The 20,248-nt window shown below is 32.7% G+C and overlaps 1 protein-coding gene across 1 annotated transcript in view; it reads right to left on the bottom strand.

Annotated features, from left to right (window-relative positions):
- Positions 1-223: 223 nt before the first annotated feature.
- The window catches only part of LOC145671044 (multidrug resistance protein homolog 49-like), an 82,855-nt gene continuing 62,830 nt past the window's right edge, over positions 224-20,248 (bottom strand). The window contains exons 16-22 of the mRNA XM_081739724.1: positions 15,524-15,727; positions 12,043-12,284; positions 11,416-11,572; positions 9,262-9,456; positions 6,678-6,884; positions 4,446-4,592; positions 224-1,224 (exon numbers count right to left, since the gene is read on the bottom strand). Of these exons, the coding sequence (XP_081595850.1) occupies positions 1,015-1,224; positions 4,446-4,592; positions 6,678-6,884; positions 9,262-9,456; positions 11,416-11,572; positions 12,043-12,284; positions 15,524-15,727 (1,362 nt within the window). The 3' untranslated portion in view covers positions 224-1,014. The remainder of the gene's footprint in view (positions 1,225-4,445; positions 4,593-6,677; positions 6,885-9,261; positions 9,457-11,415; positions 11,573-12,042; positions 12,285-15,523; positions 15,728-20,248) is intronic.

Here is a 20,248-nt window from a genome sequence, read left to right as displayed (position 1 = left end):
ATGAAGGTCCTGAATCACAGGAAAAAATTGAACACAGTAACAACAACAATGAAGATGTTGTTTTTAATTACAAAGACTAAAAATTTGCATTGCTCTTTCTTTTGTTTTAGTTAAACTTAATATAGTAATTTAATGAGAATAAAATTCAACTTATAGTCTACAAGTCAAATTTTCATACGTGTGACAATTACTTGCTTGGTCGCATATTTCTTCAACTTTCCTCTTTTTGCCATATTGTTTCTCTGGTGATGAGAAGAACTAATTTTGCTAAAACTGAACAATTATTAACGAGTCTGAAATAGATCTTGCAAGAAACTAATTATACTGTATTTTTCTTCCAATAATACTCTTTGAGTGTAAGACTAATTCATACATGAAAATTCGCTTTAATTCTCAGAGTAAATACAACGCTTTACACTTCTTAATGGCAATTTGAGCTGGAACTTTTATATAAAATATTTGATTAAAACATTACGATATTGCAGTATGATTATAATATTTACTTATGGAATATGCCTATTGCGTATGAAGTTTTTATGGAGCGCAATACGCAATACTGTATATCATTAAACTTGATATTTAGTATACTGTATATGTGGCTTTTATCTAGTGTACTGTATATATACATTACATTTTTCAACAAATCTTGATATTTGACAGTCTCTTCATGAAAAATAAACATAATAAGCAGAAAGAACAGATTGGTGTAACAAGTATATATAAAATTGGAACTTTATAAGTTCACTCTTAAGTTTTCTTATAGTTGAATTAGATAATATCATTGGATTAAGCTAATTCAACACAATTTTTGTAACCTTCCAGCACTTCGTAAAAGCGAAGAATGGCAGTATTAAAGGTGATGTATTTACTTAATACCTCACTTTCTCCTATGATCTTAAAATGCTATCGATCATTATGAGAGCACCATACTTTTACTTCTTCAGCAAAAGCTAACGTTAACTTTACGCGCTGCTACATGTTGCACAATAACATAGAGTTATTGAGTCATATGTGTTAATCATTGTTCCTTTGGCCTGATTGAAGACTATGCAACTTATGGTAAATTCCCTTCATTGACAGGAGTTCTGAGTGTGTTCCTTTCTCTGCAACTTTTCCATGATTAATAACACATATGACATCAGCATCCTGAATAGTTGACAATCGATGGGCAATAGTAATACAAGTTCTTCCTTCTTTCGCCCTATCAAGCGCCTCCTGAACAATCTGCAATTTAACCAACAGAGAATAATAAATTTACATATTCCTACAAAAATGTTTACACGGCCAAACAGAATGAAAACTCTCTGTACTGGCTAACCTAAATTCTATTATAAATTGTCCAGCTTAAACAAGTAAGTAATTATTAAAATAAATGTTTCTAGATAAAAACTATAGATAAACGATCATGCATTTTTGTTATATGTTCCACTGTTATGTTCTGGAGGCAAAAAGAGACATCTTATTAATGAAAGTAAATATTAATAAAGGAATTAGTGGAATAAGAGTGCGGAAGGAAACGGAAGACTCCCGAAAACTCCATGGGTACGATGTTGTCCACCACAAACTTAGTGTGTTTACGGTAAATGTTTTCCAGATTTTAAAATAGCTTAAATTAATGAAATTACACTAATAAATAAGTGAAGCGTTGTTCAATATATTTATAAGTTCCTAAACTACCATCCTATAAGAAACTGTTGTGAGATTTATGAATAGTGAGTAAGAAAAACTTCATTGAAAAAGACGATTATCTTAACTAAAAATTGGCGACTTACCAATGAATCCTCCCTTGAAAAACTACTAATTTTTTATTACAATTACTTGAGGTTTGTTTAACAACTAATATATTCCAATTTGAAGATCATTACTTTTCTCAGAACGATGGCTTAGCCATGGGTAACACATTATCCCCAATATTGTCAAATATCGTTTTAAATCAGATTGAAACGTCTATTTTACGGCAGGACACGTTAGATATTACCGTTATGCTGATGATATTTTAGTACTTGTTCGTGACGAAAATACACTTACACAAATATTTGAACAATTCAACAATCAGCATCCTAGGATGAAGTTCACCCTTGAACGTGAATCTTATAACGGCCTTCCATTTCTACACCTATTGATTACCCGATCACATAATAAATTTATTACAAAATTATACCGAAAACCCAATGCAGGCACTACTTACATACACCAACAGTCAGCTCATCCGCCAATGTACAAGGCCAATATTTAGAAGAACTTCTTTTGTAGAGCATTATTAATTTGTGACCGTCAAAAAGATCTCAATGTAGAAATACAGTTTTTATATAAAATAGGACAAGAAAACGGTTATAAGCTGTGTATTTTACAAAATGGTTTAATCAAACACGTAGATCGCTACAAGTCCCCAAAACGGTAACTTCCAAAGAAGCAAAAACTTGGATTGGAATTTCTAATTTTTCCACAACTTTCAACAAAACTTCAACGTATTCTTGCAAAGCATAACATATCTGCTTCAAGTATTCCCCCCAAAAGTTTACAAAAACATCTCACTGGATTTAAAAGCTATTTTGTCGATCCACTAAATAAAGCAGGTATTTACCGCGTCCATTGCGAATGTGATTCCTCATATATTGGCCAAACTAAACGTAATATTAACACGCGTGTGAAGGAACATGTTAGACAATCAAAAAAATCACAAGAAGAAGGCATGTCGGGTTTAGCGCTTCATCTAAACAACTAAAACAAATGAAGAATAGGTTCAACAAAATCAAAAAAACAACGGGAAATTAAAGAATCATTCTTTATTCATAAATACAAACCTGCATTGAACCTTGATACTGGCAACATTGATCGAACTTGGGTACCTACCTTTGATGCATACTTTGGATCTGGCAATAGTGACCTAACATAGACACCGCGTTCTTTTTTATTCAGTTTATTCTTTTTATCACTCTGCTCTGTTCATCTCAGGATCTTTTTTGTACGTTACTTTTATATAGTGGTATGTATTCCTAGTTTTACTCCTTTTATCTCCTTTCCGTTTTAATCCTTTTTACCTTGCCACTGAGGAAGGAACCAGCTGAGAGTTCCAAAACGTCAAAATGTTTAAATTTTTCAAGGGAGGATTCATTGGTAAGTAGCCAATTTTTTACCATATATCCATTTTTTTATAATTTTGAATATCCCCCCATGCGCCCATGTAATTATAAGACGATTATCTGTTTGACCATTTGTCAACAATAGTTAGAAATAACATGGCCTTTTTGTAATTTTGTATACGTCGCTTTCAATTTAATAGCTGACTTTTACATAACTATCTGACAATTTTATCTATTTTTTTACCTTATGAAATATAACGGAAATAATTGACGATTTTGATATATAACTCTTAAATTCCTAAGAAACGGAAATATATTGAAGTTGAACGACTGACCCAACTGATCAAAGATAAAAGTAAACTTACCACTGGAAGCATAGGAATAAAGTTGATATCAAGAGTACTAGTTTCAAGAAACACAGTCTTAGACAGTGTTGCCAATTTGGGGGAAAAGTCGCTAAATCTAGGGGATTTGCCATCAAGGATAGCGACAAAAATTATTTTTTCCGGTTAGCGACTTTTTTGGTGATTTTGGAATGACGATTTGGCGACTTACTTACAAATCTAGCGACTTTTGTGCTTCAAACAACTTGTCCTAAAATAAGTACTATTAGCTCGAATCAGTTCACATATATATATCTTTTTCCTTTTGCTTATTTGAATCAGTGTTGGTGTTAACGAGCTGGGAAAGTACACAACATTTATCTGGGAAAGTACACAACATTTTATCTGGGAAAGTACACAACATTTATCTCTATATTCCCACTTTGATTGCCGTATCTCTTACCTTCTACCGGGGACCAACTCCAGCTTGTAATGACATATAGTTTACAGAGCTTCCGTTTAGAGGCACAAATAGTACATTACCGATAGCAAACTAATTATCTGTAGAAGCGTGAGTAGAATTGAAGTAAGATTTTTTTCTAGACCTTTAATATTTTACGTTTTTCTGAACTCATTTTTGATTTTGTTGAAGCAAAATTGATCATAAAGTTAAAAATATTTAAAAGTAAAATTATTGTTAGTTATACATGAGTCTTTCATATACGTTCTTGTAGATAGTACTATAGCTTGAATTAATCACGAATCTTATATATATTCCACGAAAAATATTTTAGCGACTTTTTGTAACAACTTGTTGGCAACACTGGTCTTAGACTACAGTACTAATGTGTGTCTTATGGGAAATTGCAGGCTACATAAAAGTAGGATCAATTTAGATGATCAATTCAAAGAGAGAGAAAAAAAAAATGTTGATTTGTGTGGAGAATAAAATTGCTCATTCTTATAATGTTTTTATAAGCACTTTATACTTTCTAACTTTATAATATTTTCGCATAGCATTTTGTAAGATAATACTTACCTTCTCACTCTCTGTATCCAAAGCTGAGGTGGCTTCGTCTAAAAGTAAGACTCTTGGATTCCGCACAAGGGCTCTAGCTATAGCAATTCGTTGTTTCTGGCCCCCAGATAGTTGAGTGCCTTTTTCCCCTAAAGGAGTGTCATATCCCTGAAAGATGATATAATAAAATTAGCCCATAACAATAACAGCACACAGCAGTAATCATCTATAACAGTAAATGGAATAATTAGAGCCGTGTTCGAGAAAATTATAGTTTCAATTTTTTACTCCTCAGTAAACTAACCTTATATATTAATGTAGAAATAAAATTGATAACAACCCCATAAAGAATCTTATTAAAACAATGATATAAAATTTGAGCTTAATACATTGAACGACGTAACTATTAGGTCTCAATATACCAATGAACACAAAGATGTAATCGGAAAATGGCATGTACGGATAATGAAACGTGTAAATCCATCGAAAATTCATGTTAGTGTTTACGATAACAAGACCTCCACTACTATTGTTGTGTTCAAGTTAAATTCTCACATCGTCTGTAAACTACTCCTTCCGACATTTTCCGAGGAAAATGACATATTATATTGTAAAATTGTTACTGTAATATTTACAGTATTTACGAAATACGAAAAAAAAGCTCTTTCCAAGAGCGAATTCACCCTAGTGGATGTTTTCAACTGAAAAAGTTATTACATATAGGGGATTACAATAGAATATCATCAAGATCACTTTAGCTGCTTTGGAGAAAATTATTCTTATCCACAAGGGTAAAGTGTCCCTTCTTGTTTTTTCTTTCTTTTCTTTCTTTGAAAAAAAACGACTTATTCTGTTATAAAAGTGGCAATGAAATACTTATATATGAAATATGAAGAAAGTCGTGCGAGAAAATTTACTACAAAAGTAAATTATCTCTTGTAGATCTTTTTCAAGAAAAAAAAATATTGTGTTGTAAGATAATTAGTGAAATATTACTTGCAACCCTGTTTGAACCACCTAGGCCGTATTTATGAAAATAACAATTTTTCACACACTAATAAACTAACCTTATTTTCGCGAGGAGAAGGAAAGTTCCAACCTTCTTTAAAAGCTTATAAAAATTTTAAGCATAAAATGTTGTTTAGATATCGCCTCTAAGCGTGTGTATATACATCGAGACAGACAGGCCAACGTCCAGAAAATAACTAGAACTTGTAAAGACGGTGAAACCTCAAATTCGATTGTTTCCGCATGCTTAAGACTTTGCCCTCTTCTATAGTCGCTCGAGAGTAAAACTACGAATTAACTTATCTTCCTCTTTGTTTGAAAAATAAATAAAATAAATAATAAGTCTCAATGAAACAGTACGAAAAAACATCATTATTAATTTGTGTCTTATTAGATAAATACTTAGAACTTCTTCGGGACCTTGAAGGTAATACCAAATCATGATTCACTGACATTACTTTTTTCCTAAATTCAAAGATAAGTTAATAATATGCGTAACGATATGAGTAAAATTATGATATACGTTTGTGAGAGTGAAAGTTAAAAAAAAAAAAAAAAAATCTAATTATTATTATCTATTTTGTAGTATCATCTTAGTATTTAAAGGTTTAAAAATCTCTGTTTTTACCAATATATACATATACATATTACATTGTACATTAAATGAAGTTGCAAGTCTTGAGTTAATGTACTAACTAGCGTTTGGTAATATAGATGTTTGCTACTTTGACTTTTCAGTAGAGCAAATTTTCAGATATCAACTGTTTGTTAGGAAAGTAGATGTTTAAATAATGTATCGAATTTTCATATTTTAACATTTTCTTTCACATGACCCAGCCACCTCCACACCCACAGCAAAATTCCGAACTATTTGTATTAGAACTTTGATACTTGGTGGAACTATCAAGATAAATTTATCATTTTAGAATATCCAGAGCATTTACAGGAATCGCAAGGTTAAAATATCCATAATTTTGAAATTTCTTCTTGTAAAATGGCATCAAAAAGCCATCTTTTGTAAATTAAATTAAAGGACGTCGCAGTGTATTAGGAACGACCTATCATTGACTGCTGTATGATGCTTAGTATGGAAAATGTAAAAATGTTTAAAACCACTTGTAATATAATGAAAAATTCTTCAATCTTGACAAGATTAACATAAAATTGCATTCTTGCCATATTTAGACAGGTTATGCTGAGAGAAAGATTTGTTCATTATCAATTGTCACCATTGAAATTACTTACCAATGGCAGCGATGTGATAAAATTGTGTATATTGGCTTGTTTAGCTGCTTGTATAATTTCATCCATAGACACCTGTCTACTATTATCTCCATACGCAATGTTTTCTCCAAGTGTTCTATCGAAAAGGACTGGTTCTTGAGACACAATACCAAGTTGTGACCTTAAGTCATTTAAATTCTTTGTTCCTATATCGATATGGTCCAGTTTCTAGAAAAGAAAAATAATCAGAGAATATTTAAAATGTAATTTGGGGGTAAAAGGTAATTTCTCAATAATATAAACAAATTATATTTGCGTGTTTGTTTGCAGTTTAGTCTCTTTTTACGTCTATTTTAACCTTGGGGAATAATCGTGACACGTTCAAGTTAAAAAATATCCTTTCTCGCCTCCAAGGATGTGAATATATAGCTTAACCTCAGATCTAAACCACGTGTACTTTCGTTGGGAATACTAACCAGAGTCTTTTCAACGAAAAGTGAGAACCTAAGTCATTTATCCACTGGAGAATGTAGATTCCACATAAATATGTCAGAAACAGCTTATAATGTATTCGCTTGGAAACTCTTTAATATGAATTACAAGCCAGTTGTCACGAAAAACATGCTAAAATTGGGAAGTGTTTTCATATTGAATGATGGACATAATATTTATTCTACAGAGAAATATTTAGCAAATATAAATCCACGATTATAAAATTACTCTGAAAGAGTCTGAAAAAATTATCCAACTACTTTGTCTCGAGTAAGATCTGAAATTAACTATGAAAATACTGGAAAAACGAATGTATTGTTATTAAGAAGTTATTGTGATAGATTCCTCAAAATTAAGCTTCAGGATTAAACATGGTAACTGACAACTTAGTAAAGTATTGACATTGTACTATCCAAATATGCCAGCATGTATAATCGAAACTAAATAAATCCGGTTAGTTTTTCAATTTACTAAATATAATTGAAGAATAATGAGATTTTATTCTATATAGATGATCATAAATTTAATGAAAACTGAATATGATTAGCTACTTAACATAGCTATATAAAATAATGCCCTTTTAGAAAGGTTGAAAGCTAGAGTGAATTATCTTCACTTTCGCGTAAACAAAGAAATAGAATTAATTCTGAATTCACGTTAAAAAATATGCATGTGGTGATAGCGTATATTTCGGAAACTTACGGTATGTTTCCTTCGTCAAGGTAAGAAATATATTTGGACTCATTGCAATTTTTAAATCTTCATCTTTCCGATATTCGAATTTCTACTAAGAACAGAAAAAATGCTTAGTGAAGAAAATGCATAATTTAAATAACTGATATATCACTTGAATTATTCATAATATGCAGGTCAACGTGTTTCTATATGCACAATGGTCTTTTGTTTTGTAGCTACACTCACAAAATTATATACATAAATATTTATCTTCATATGTTACAGTAAGCTCCACAATTAGCAGTTAAAATGTAAAACTTCAAAAATTATATACACAACGAGCCAAATCGTAACCATTTTTCATTAGCAATTAGATAATAACATACTATAATCGTCGCCAGATCTTTATCATATTATATATTCTTTTCAGTGGTTACAGATTCAGGCAAAAGTAGTTACCCTATAGCGGCCATGAAGATCAATTTACCTGAAGAAATTCTTGATTATGTAGAGATCTGGAGAAAAGTTTCAACTATTATATATGTTATATTTATGTTCGATATGTTTTAGAACTATGTTCAATTCTTATCAAAATGTCCCTATCTAAATTTATTAGTAGCCTCTTAGTTCTAACGTAAGAACATTCAAAGCAACTACTTTCAGTGAAAGAGCACGTCTTATATAAAATGTTTACGTGCCTAAGATTCCTTCGTCATACCAATATAACCACTACTACTTTCAAACTTAACCTCTTGCACTCTTGAATGCAAATGCCTGTCTACAAAATAGTTCTTTCAATTCAGAAGCTCTTTTCTGGTGTTTACAGGTGAATTAAAGTTCTTTTTTCATTATTTCTTAATTCAAAGGAAAAGTCCGTTCATAGTAGAAATGAAATCAATTTTTCTCCCTAATCATGGGCCAATTTTTTATCTTTCGATATAAGTATTTTCTTGTGCCATCGGTCGCCATTTTTTAAAATTGTATTTTCATTTTCATTTTGAATCAACTTTTTTTTTTTTTGTCATAATGAAAAATATTATCCCATTTGATTCCTTAAATCTTAAGAAGAACAATTTGTATGCTCTCAAAATGAAATTAATTCAGACATTAGATTTAATTAACTCAGAATATACCAGTTTGTGTGTGTGTGTGTGTGCTTATAGGAATCACTGCTTAGACGCTTTATCTAAAGTTTTGGCACGAATATGTCATAGTATCAGTAGAATGTCCAAAAAATTGATACATAATCAAGAATTTCTTAAATTAAATTGTTTCTACAGCCGCTACAGATTCGTCTTCGCCTGAATCTATAACCATGGAAAAGAACCATACTTCGTCCTATTAAAAATCTACTCCGACTGTTATAGTAACTTATAAAGTCAACTAATACAGTTTCAATGTTGTCTTAAAATAATAAAATTTAATGTTATAATCTTACCACTGTCCCTGATACTGGATCGTAAAATCTCTCTAGCAGTTGAATACACGTTGATTTGCCACAACCACTTGGTCCAACTAAAGCTACCATCTGGCCTTTTCTTATGTCCAAGTTGAGCCCTTTTAGAATTTTTGCTTCCGGTCGAGTTGGGTAAAAAAATTCAATATTGGTGTATGATACGTTTCCTTCAGATATCTGAAAATACATAATTATAAAGTAATTTTTCCATAAGTAGGTAGTACTGCAAAAAGGTTCAAAAAGTACTATCTCATTATCTATCTTCTGGTATCAATTTCTTTCCGAATGAATAGATTCATTTGAATGAACTTGTCTGCTAATTCTCTTAGCTTAGACAGCTCTCAACTAATAAATATTAATCCAAAAGATTATGTAAGATAAACTCTGAGGTGTAAATTAAATGAATATATTTCGTACTTATTTTAGAATTTACAAATTTAAAATAGTGTTTAGAAAACTAAATAAGATTTAATGTATTTTTTTTATTTAGATCAGAAGATCATGAATGAAAGTTTATTTGCAAAAACTTATATTTTTTTCTTCATAGGAATAGTTAATATGGAGTTCACTACAGGGTGATCCAATAAAATTTCACAATTTTTAAAGACTAATAAAAAATAAAAAGAATCAAAGCAGATAGAAAGTTGTTTATTCAAAAACATAATATAGTATTGAAAACAGTTTGTAATTACGTAAAATTTTTCTTACATTCTCCCTCGGAAGCCTAATAACTGCAACATTCTTCCTTGTAGAACATTTTGGACTGCAAAATAGATTGTCTCTCAGCCTCAATATTGTCAGGCGTCCAAGCACCTTTTTTATTTTATTTATTTTATTTTATTTATTTATTTATTTATTGCAACGCTGACCCCGTTGTTCGGAAGTTCTCGACCCACTACAAGATAGTCTTCCTATCAGGAACATTTTTATTAAGTTGAACAACAAACTAAGCGAAAGGCTCCTTTCACTGTAGCTTACTGTAATCAAAACATTTTGATTGTATACTGTAAGGTTCCTACATGTCCACACCATGCTGTAATCATGTGTCTACTACACATGCTTGAAGTAAACAAACACACTACAGACGAGAGCAACGAAGAAGACGTCGTCCATCATCGCCAACATTCGATTAGTGACGCAGAGCCAGCAGTAAGCAACATTTTGTTATAAAAGAGGAGAGCACACCATAACCCGGTTGATCACACAACCAAAGCTCTAAGGCGCCTGGCCATTGGGGACACCTTACCTCTCTCAACGACTCCTGGCCAATTGAGAAATACCTTTCCTACAAGCTCTAAGCCGCCTGGTTATTGAGTTCCTTTCCATTTTTAAGACGCCCGGTCATTGAGAGGCATCTAATCAACAAATTCTCATTCCCTCTTTAAGACGCACGGTCATTGAGACTAGCCTAACCAGTGGCGTAGGGAAGGGGGGCCCAGAGGGGCCGCCCCCCAAAGAGGTCCGGCAATGTACTTTGGTACTTTGATGTTTGTAATTTTTATATATTTTTATGTTTATATATATTTATGTTTGTAATTTTTCTATATGTGCCTATAACAGCACTTGGGCCCCCCCCCAAACACACATCCTGGCTACGCTACTGAGCCTAACCAACAAACCCCCAAGACGCCTGGTCATTGGGTACCTATCAATTCTTTACATATATAATTAGAGGAAACTTTACTTATTGTAATATACTTGTATTCAAGAGGAACTTTTCTAATAACAAGGTGATGGGAAAGTTCGATCTCTCGTGTACCGTATTTTGCTCTACCCTATAGAATAGAGAGAATTTTACAATACGCTTGATGAGTTTCTTACTAAACCATAATGACGACTAAAAACGGCAGAAGAGTAGTGAGTGGAATGGACGACTCGTACTCTTCAAAATGTGGGAGGTTTTATTGAATATTATTGGCAATAAATGCGTTTGCAATTGCTGTGTCATTTCAACACACAACAGAGCAAAGAAACTAAAATCAAAACAAAGTAATTATAAGTTGTATTCAATTCCATTTTATATTTTTGAATAAACAAGTTTCTATCTGCAATATTTTTTTTGTTTTAAAGTCATTAAAATGTGTGATGTTTTATTGGGTCACCCTATACTAAAGAAGTGAATAAATATATAATTACCCATTTTCCTGACGATTGTGGTGGATTGTGCATTTGAGGTTTTCTATCTAGAAGTTTAAATATCCTTCCTGCAGAAATCTTAGCCGTGTTAAAATTTGGGGCAAAAGCCAGGGCTTGCCCAACCATCATTGTAGAAAATAAGAGTGCTTCCGATACCCTGAAAAAGCAATGAACAGTAATTTCTTTACATAAACGAAGATTACCTAAGTTTATGTTTAATCACACACTTTTTAGATACAAAAACATATATAAATATAAAGATATACAACATCTGTATATATCTTTCATTCATTGAGTAAGGCACTTGCTATCTAGATTACGCTTATACGTCATATAAATTAATAAGTTATTTGTACATCGACATTATGAAACTGCTATAGCCAAAATTCCCAGCATCGGAAGAGATAACATATATTTAGGTAAGTAGTAACAACAAGGAAAGTCAACACGTTTTAGGAATTACAATTCCTTATTACATACAATTTATTGTTAATTTTTTCTAGTGTTATTCTTGTGTGATATTTAGATTTTCATTCGGAGCAAATTCTTAATACACGATACATTAATTTCAAAATGAATCATTGTAAATCTTTAGGAAATATTTATTGTACTAAAACAGGTTCTTACATAATAACTTTTTTGTAGTGAAGATCTTCATACACTACAAGAGTTCCACCATAGTATAGAGCGACCGCATATGCGAAGAACGGCATGGATTGACCAAGTCCATACACTAAGCCACGAAGATGAGTTCTTTTCTTGGATTTTTCATGTGGTTCCTTAAGCTTCTCCATGTACTGTTCGTGAAAAGTTTGCTCCCTTCCTAAACTTACGACTGTTCTTATATTGCTTATGGCCTCCACTGCAATCTGTAAAAAGTAGAAATTTGTTAATAAGTATGAGGATAGAATATTAAATTAATTGATTAACATAATAATTTGAATACCTTCTATAGAAAAGAAAACTATTGTTATTTAACCATTAAACAAATGAGGGAAATATTTTTTCATCATGTAGATAATTTATTAATGACTAAATACTGTTATCCATACAATTTTCTCATATGTACGGCGTATTATGGCAGAAACGATGTCATTGTTCATAATCAGGAATTTGTCTTTGGTGTCCTAATGTTAACACACGTTATATTGGAAATCTATGAAGCTACTGCAAGCATTGATAATGCCCTGTTTCAGTACTCAGAGATCAATAATCGTATTTTAGGGTATGTGAAAGTTTTAATAAATGAGATGGACATTTTCAAGGTTCGTAAAACACGAACAAATGCGTTTCTAAACCACAAGTAAAATATATGATGGTAATAACTATAATAACAGTTACATATATTGCCAGAGTTCGTTTATTTCTATCCTGGAAATACTTATTATTCGTACTATTCATGAGCCAAGTTGTGGTAGCCCCTTAATGTATATATATATATATATATATATATATATATATATATATATATATATATATATATATATATATATATATATATATATATATATATTTGGTCTAGGAATTAATTCGTGCGGTTGGTACGCACACATTGAAGCTGTAGTACAAACACAAAATACATAAGTACCTTAAGAAAAATATTGTCCATCGCTAGCCACCACTTTCGCCCATCTGTCAGGCAATGTACGGATTCCGTGGCGAGAGAAGTCCTCATCCTTGGAAGCGATCCAGTCAAAGACCCATGTTTCGATATCTTCTGAAGAAGTAAACCGCTGTCCAATCAAATCGTTGTTCATGCAATCGAACAAGTAGTAGTCCGAAGGAGCAACGTCTGGTGAATACGGCGGTGGGGTAAAACTTCCCATCCGACATTTTCTAAATAGGTTTTGACCGGTTTTGCGACATGTGGGCGAGCGTTATCATGTTGAACAATAAGTTTATCATGTCTGTTCTCCCATTCTGGTCGTCTTCTGGCCAGAGCTTGCTTCAAACGCATTAATTGTCGTCGATAACGTTCTCCATTCATAGTTTCACCCGGTTGCAGCAGCTCATAGTACACCACTCCTTTCATATCCCACCATATGCACAGCATAACCTTTGCACAGTGAATATCTCGTTTTGGTTGTGATGGACCTGGTTCACCTGGTTTCACCCAGGCCTTTTTTCGTTTAGGGTTCACGTAATGGATCCACTTCTCATCACCCGTAATAATTCGATGCAGAAACCCCTTTCTGCTCTGTCGTTGAAGCAGCAATTCGCAAATGGTTTTCCGTCTTTCAACGTCTCTGTCTTTCAATTCATGTGGAACCCAATGTGACATCTTTTGAATCATTCCCATGGCTTTCAAGCGTTTGGAGACTGTTGTTTGATCAACGCCTAATGCTGCTGCAAGTTGTTCCTGCGTTTGACACGAATCCTGCTCGAGCAATGCTGTCAATTCTTCGTCTTGAAATTTTTTTGGCTGTCCAGCTCGCTCTTGGTCTGCCAAGCCGAAATCACCACTTCTAAACCGTGCAAACCACTTCTGACACGTTCGCTCAGCTAGAGCTTGGTCACCATACACTTCCACCAAAATACGATGACTTTCAGTCGCACTTTTCTGCATGTTAAAGTAATGCAGCAGGACACCCCGCAAAAACACTTTATCAGGCACAAATTGCGCCATGTTCACTTAACTACAAACTGGTGTTGTTGACGCTTTAATCCACTGCCCTATACTACGAACGATACGCGATGACAGGGGTTTGCAACACATGTGTGGATACACGGAACTGTGGGACGCTCCGTTCGTTGCGCCATCTCTTGTCCACCCGCACGAATTAATTCCTAGACCAAATATATATATATATATATATATATATATATATATATATATATATATATATATATATATATATATATATATATATATAAAATTGAAAATCACTATGTTTGTGACTCTAAATCTCCTGAACCGCCGACCGATCTCGATTAAATTTGTAACGTGGATGAGGTTCGAGACTGGATTGGTTTTAGGCTATTCACTTTGATGCTAGAACTGAGGGGAGAGGGGAGGGGGTATACAAATAAATAAAAACTTAATAACTCCTGAACCACTCGACCGATGTTGATCAAATTTTCAATACAGATGAAGTTCAGACCTGGGATCGTTTTTATGATTTAAATTTGACAGAGCAACGTAGGGGAAAAGAAGGAGGGGGAGATATATATTTAAAAATCAATTTATATAAGACTGAAAGTCACAATTTTTGTAACTTAATAACTCTCGAACTATCCGACCGATCTCAATCAAATTTTCAAGATACATGACGTTTGGATCTGGAAACATTTTTGTAATTTCACTTTAACGATAGATCTTAGGAAAGGGGGAGGGGAGGAGGTCGTACAAATAAAAACAAAAAAAACCTAATAACTTTTGAATTACCCAACCAATCTCGATCAAATTTTCAACATATATGAGGGTCGGGCCTTGGGTGCTTTTTATCATTTTACTTTGACTAGCCAACCTAGGGGAGGGGGAGTTATATATATGTAAAAAAATAAAAACAAAAATGACTGCCTTTGTGAATTCATCACTCTTGAACCACCCGATCGATATCAATCAAATTTTCAAGATACATGAGTTTAGGGCAGGGATTACTTTAAGCTATTCACTTTGACGATGCAACATAGGGGAGGGAAGGGGGAGAGAAATTTAAAAATGATCAAAGATGACCGATATTAGTGTTGAATTCATAGTTTTCGGGGTCGATGAGAGAAACAGTGATACTTCTGATGCTGTTTCAATCCAAGTTCAGCCCTGATAGTTGGAGGGGGAGGGTACAACGTAGGGGAGGGGGATGGCAACTATCAGTGTCGAATTTAGTTTTCTAGATCGTTTAGATGAACAATGATACTTTCGATCCCGTTTAAACTCAAATTCAATCCAGCAACTTGTGGGAGGGGTATATAAATACCTTGTCTTGTTTTTGGTAAACTGGTAACATAAGCTTTTGATTGATTTGATTAATTGAAGTTTAAAAGCAGTCAAAATCTTGTATTTTCTATTAAGATTTTACTTTGATTATTAATTGTTGGGGCTTAATTTTATAAATAAGTAACTAGCTATTTATTTTCGTTTGTTCGAAATTATTATATTCTAATTTACCTTTGTAGCTGATTCGAGTGCTTCTTTTTCGGTGAGTCCTTGAGCGTGAACCACTCTTCCTTCGAAGAAAGTCGCCGTTATTATAAGAGGGACAAATGTCAGAGTTACCAATCCTAATTTCCACTCATAGTATAAAGCTAATATTATACCCAGCACAATTGTTGAAAGAGCCTGAAGAATAGTTCCTATACGTGTTCCTGTAGCCTGAAATGGAAGAAAAAAATATGAATAATGAATTGTAGATAAAGATAAAATATATGGATATCGCTTCAAGTATATCAATTTTTATTATCTATAAAGAAGTAGCAAGGTATACGAAAATTTGTACATAATGTTGTTATATTTCAATTAGTTGTTATATTTCACATATATTTCAATAATATGTAAAAATATAAATTTTATGTAGTTTTGAAAATTTATAATAACGAAAAGAAAACTGTTAAAAAAAGTTCCAAATATCTCCTTCTCGGAAGTATAGGACACTATGTCAGATTTATCTATGTTTACAGGAGAGCAATTTTATCATGCCGATTGTTGCTTTTATTTATTTTCTGCTACTGTTTGTTGAACTACTGTAACAAAACTTTACCACTACGTTCCTTATGGACCAGAGTTTAGTTAATTTGCTGTATTTGTTTGTATTTTTAATGATATTTTATGCTTTTGTATGGACATAGTGTTGTTTACCACTAATAAGTAGATTACATTGTATGAAATAGTGTCACTGGTGGGATAAGAAATAATCAATATTATACACATTACTGACCTATTCGATGTCGATGTTAAGTTCTCTTATAGAAAACAATACAGAAGATCAAATATAAAGCAGTATAAATAAATTATTGGTTACAAAAGCATTTCAATGGGTCAATACCGACAGTTATGTCTTCTGGATATTCACTGATATTACCAGTACTAGTATGTTTTAAGTTCTTGTAGAAATCATGGCAAACTGAGACATCAAATAGTTGTATTTTTGCTGAGAAATAGTGGTGTTTGAGACTGGACGTAAATTAGCTGGAAACGTCAGTCCTTGGCTGCGAAACCGAAGAAAGTTGATCTCTTGCTCTTTACCATCAAAGGATGTTTTGAAATACACTGTTCCAATATTTCGTTTCTCACTTGCAACAGTACACATTTTGAGAGAAAGACTGGCTGATTGTTAACATCCCTTTTTGAGTAAACAAGAGGAGGCTTTGGAGAGTCTCGTTTATCATAGAGGGAGTTGAAACGTTTAAAAGCCACCATATTGTAAACTCTGTATGTAGTAGATGTTTGTCTTACTAATTGTTGCCAGTCCCACGACGTTAAAACAGTTATGTTGGGACACTTTCTTTCCTTTTTGTTGTATTTAGGCATGAACACTGTCAGCTTCCGATAATGAGGTATACAGCTCCAAGTCTACATGGTGTTCTTTACCTCTACTCAATAAAGGACTTGGTTGCTTTTCCCTCATCTAACTCCCTTAATAATAGACGTAGGACGTAGTGTTGCATACGTACTTCTGGGTGGAGCCCAAGAAAGGAAACATAGATGTATAAAAAACTGAATTATGACAAAAATGGACATTGTGTCCTATACCTCCGAGGAGGAGATATTATTTTCAAATCACATTACGACTGATGATCCGGCATAGAGTTATAAAATAACACTAGAGGCACAGTCAGCGCTACTAACTACGTGATTCCAATTACTTGCGCGTTGCCAATTGAACTGTCATTTGTTTTCTATTTGTATGGTTTATTTTGATAAAACGAAGAAGTAATATATTTAATTGTACCTAAGCGAAATCTTACTATGTTGCGTCGACGCGAAATATATGAATCTATAAATTAATTAAAGAAAATACGTACTTCTATTAACGTAAGTAAAAGAAATACGGTACCCATTAAAAGAGGATCATTTAACGTATGTTCTAACTGTTACGAATATTCTGAGCTTGATACGAAAATTATCTGGAGGATGAAGGATAACTTCCCCTTGTAATTAATAATAATAATAATAATAATAATGGTTTCTATTATACAGTATACTCCTCAAAAAGAGTTCTACAAATGGCGCAGTTTTATTATACGGATCCACAGATTGTAAAATATACGGTAAATTTTGGGAAAGACTTTAATTTGCCTACATGTATTTTATGTCGAGAACAGGACCCAATGAACCCCTGCGGGGCTTCTAACTCGTTTTTACTACCACTGCTACTCTTATTCCTACTCTACTACTATTACTACTTATACTATGGATCCGTATAGTAAAACTGCACGCTACAAATTAACAATGTTTCCTCTCCTAAATAGTAGTTATATTTTGTTTAAAAAATGAATTACATCGCTGAAAAAGCGCAAGTAACACACAAATTTTAATGTACTTACTCGTAATTTAATTATTACGAATACAGAGAAAAAATACCTTCATGCACGTTAACAAAACCAAATCAGTATTTTAGCATCTAGGTTGTTGTCAGATAATAAAGCTTGAACGGCAGTTCATGAAGGAGGGATTAATGATAAGTTTGATTAGGAAACATGAATGGTCCTTAAGTATAAGTTTGATTAATGAGTATATATGGTTTTCAGGAAACTTATATATGGTCATTTAGAAGTACATGGTGGGAAAGTACATGGTCATTTAGTGTTGATTTCATGATTTTGAGTTTAACGTCCCGTTCAGCAGCGAGGCTATATGAGACGTAGACCTACTGCTTAACGCGAAATCCGAACCACATGAGCTCCCACCGAGAATCGAACCCGGATCTCTCCCTTTCAGAGAATATTAAAAAAAATATATATATATCTTCTTATGTTGTATTATAGAGAATTATACACGAAAATACTCTAAAACCGATTTTTTAAATATTAACAATGGTTAAACAATTTCTCGCGAGTAGTATTCATAATACCGGTTTGGGGCAACTTCCTCAAACCAGGCTTTTTTATATATGAAATCCTCCAGCATAGAATCACATCGAAAATTACAAATCCACTACTAACCATAGTACTTTAACAAAGTAAATTGAGTAATTGCACTGCATATAGGTATTTATGACATTTAAAAAATCAAACAAAAATGAATTAATTATTTTGGATATTTTATATTTAATAAATCATGAAAAAGTGTGTAATTTGTGGAGAATTAAAACAATATCAAGAATTTGCTCGAAATGGAAATACAAGACGAGATGAGTGTAAAGCATGCCGGAATAAAATGAGCAAACAAAATGATGAAACAGAAAAAATAGGTGCGTTTGCTTATCATGTTGTAAATCCTGAACAATTATCTGAAAAAGAATTTAGAGACTTACAAAACGAATTGAATGATATCAAACTAATGTTTTTAGAATTTTACATCGACTACAAGAATGGGAAAGCTCAACTTGATGAAAGAGCAAAATATCATCTTAGTAAAATACACGAGCTGTGGAATAATGCATTACCCTATAAGAATTTAGACTACTATTTTAGTTTTAAGAGCCATCATATCTTTATTAATCATATTAATAATAAGAAGTGGAGTGATTATATAAGTACATTTTTGAAATGGAGGGTAAGGATGATGCCTTATTCAAATTGAGAGTAAAGATAAATAAACTACTGTTTTTATGACATTTAAAATCATAAAAACTTATATCTAAAACTTACAACTTATAGCGCTGTCTTTGATTGAAAAAATAGTTTTTGTTTGATCAAAATCGGCCTACTAATAGCTGAGTAATACGAAATTAAAGTTTAGTATATTACATACAGCTGCTACAGATACATGTATATACACTTGCTCTCATCGCACACACGCACACAGATACATTTAGTTGAGAGAAGCATGAGCATACATATATGTATTAGATTTATAGCCTCTCTCTTTTCTTCTTAGAACGTGACTTGGAATTCGATTCTCTTTCTCTTCTCCTCACAGCAACATGTAAGCGCAATCGTTTCCTTCTCTCCTTCTTCTGAGTATGTAATAATAACAACACCAAAACTGTCCGTCCTGGCTGTCTGTCCAGGTTGTCTGTCCTAGGTGTCACGGCTTCTTGTCAGTCCCGCTTTTTTCGATTCACGATCATAACTTTGAAGAAAACTTTTGATACAAAATCTGTCCGCAACTCTCTAGCTTTTATTACTCTGAAACATACCACATGCAACACCATCTACTGAGTGAGTGAGTAACTTATTGATCATAGTCACCTAGGTGGTAAATATAGCTAAAACATTAATGTTCAAAAAAGAAAAAGTCAGTGTATCCAACTCCATATATTTTTTCGGAACGTTCCAGGATTTTAATTTTTCAAGATATCGCTTTAAAACATATAGGGATGAATTCACCCCATTACTAATAAATATGATAATTGTTAAAAATGAGTTGGCAACACAAAGTCCCACCCCCAAATAACGTTATTATTTAATTCCTCGTTCCCTAATTAACCGATTTTCAAAATTCAAACGACAAATGAATACTAATAACACAACCAATTTTTTAAAATGCATAAATGGCTGCATAACCCAAAGGATACTTTTCCCTTTTTCAATATCTCCACAAAATTTCAACAAATCGAAAAAATAAAAATACTACCATAAGTCAAATAAAATTTTAAGACCTTTTTAAAGAATAACATTTTCCCGAAAACTCAAAAATAAACCCGTAAAAAATTCCCGAAATTTTGAACTTGCTATAAAATCATCAAATATTAACCGATTTTCAAAATTCAAACGACAATCAATAGAGAAA

This window comes from Thermobia domestica, chromosome 15 (assembly GCF_964235325.1).
Source record: "Thermobia domestica chromosome 15, izTheDome1.hap1.1, whole genome shotgun sequence".
NCBI classification, from domain to species: Eukaryota; Metazoa; Arthropoda; class Insecta; order Zygentoma; family Lepismatidae; genus Thermobia; species Thermobia domestica.
The sequence above is the reverse complement of the archived record's forward strand: the minus strand, read 5'-3'. Positions and strand labels throughout refer to the sequence as shown.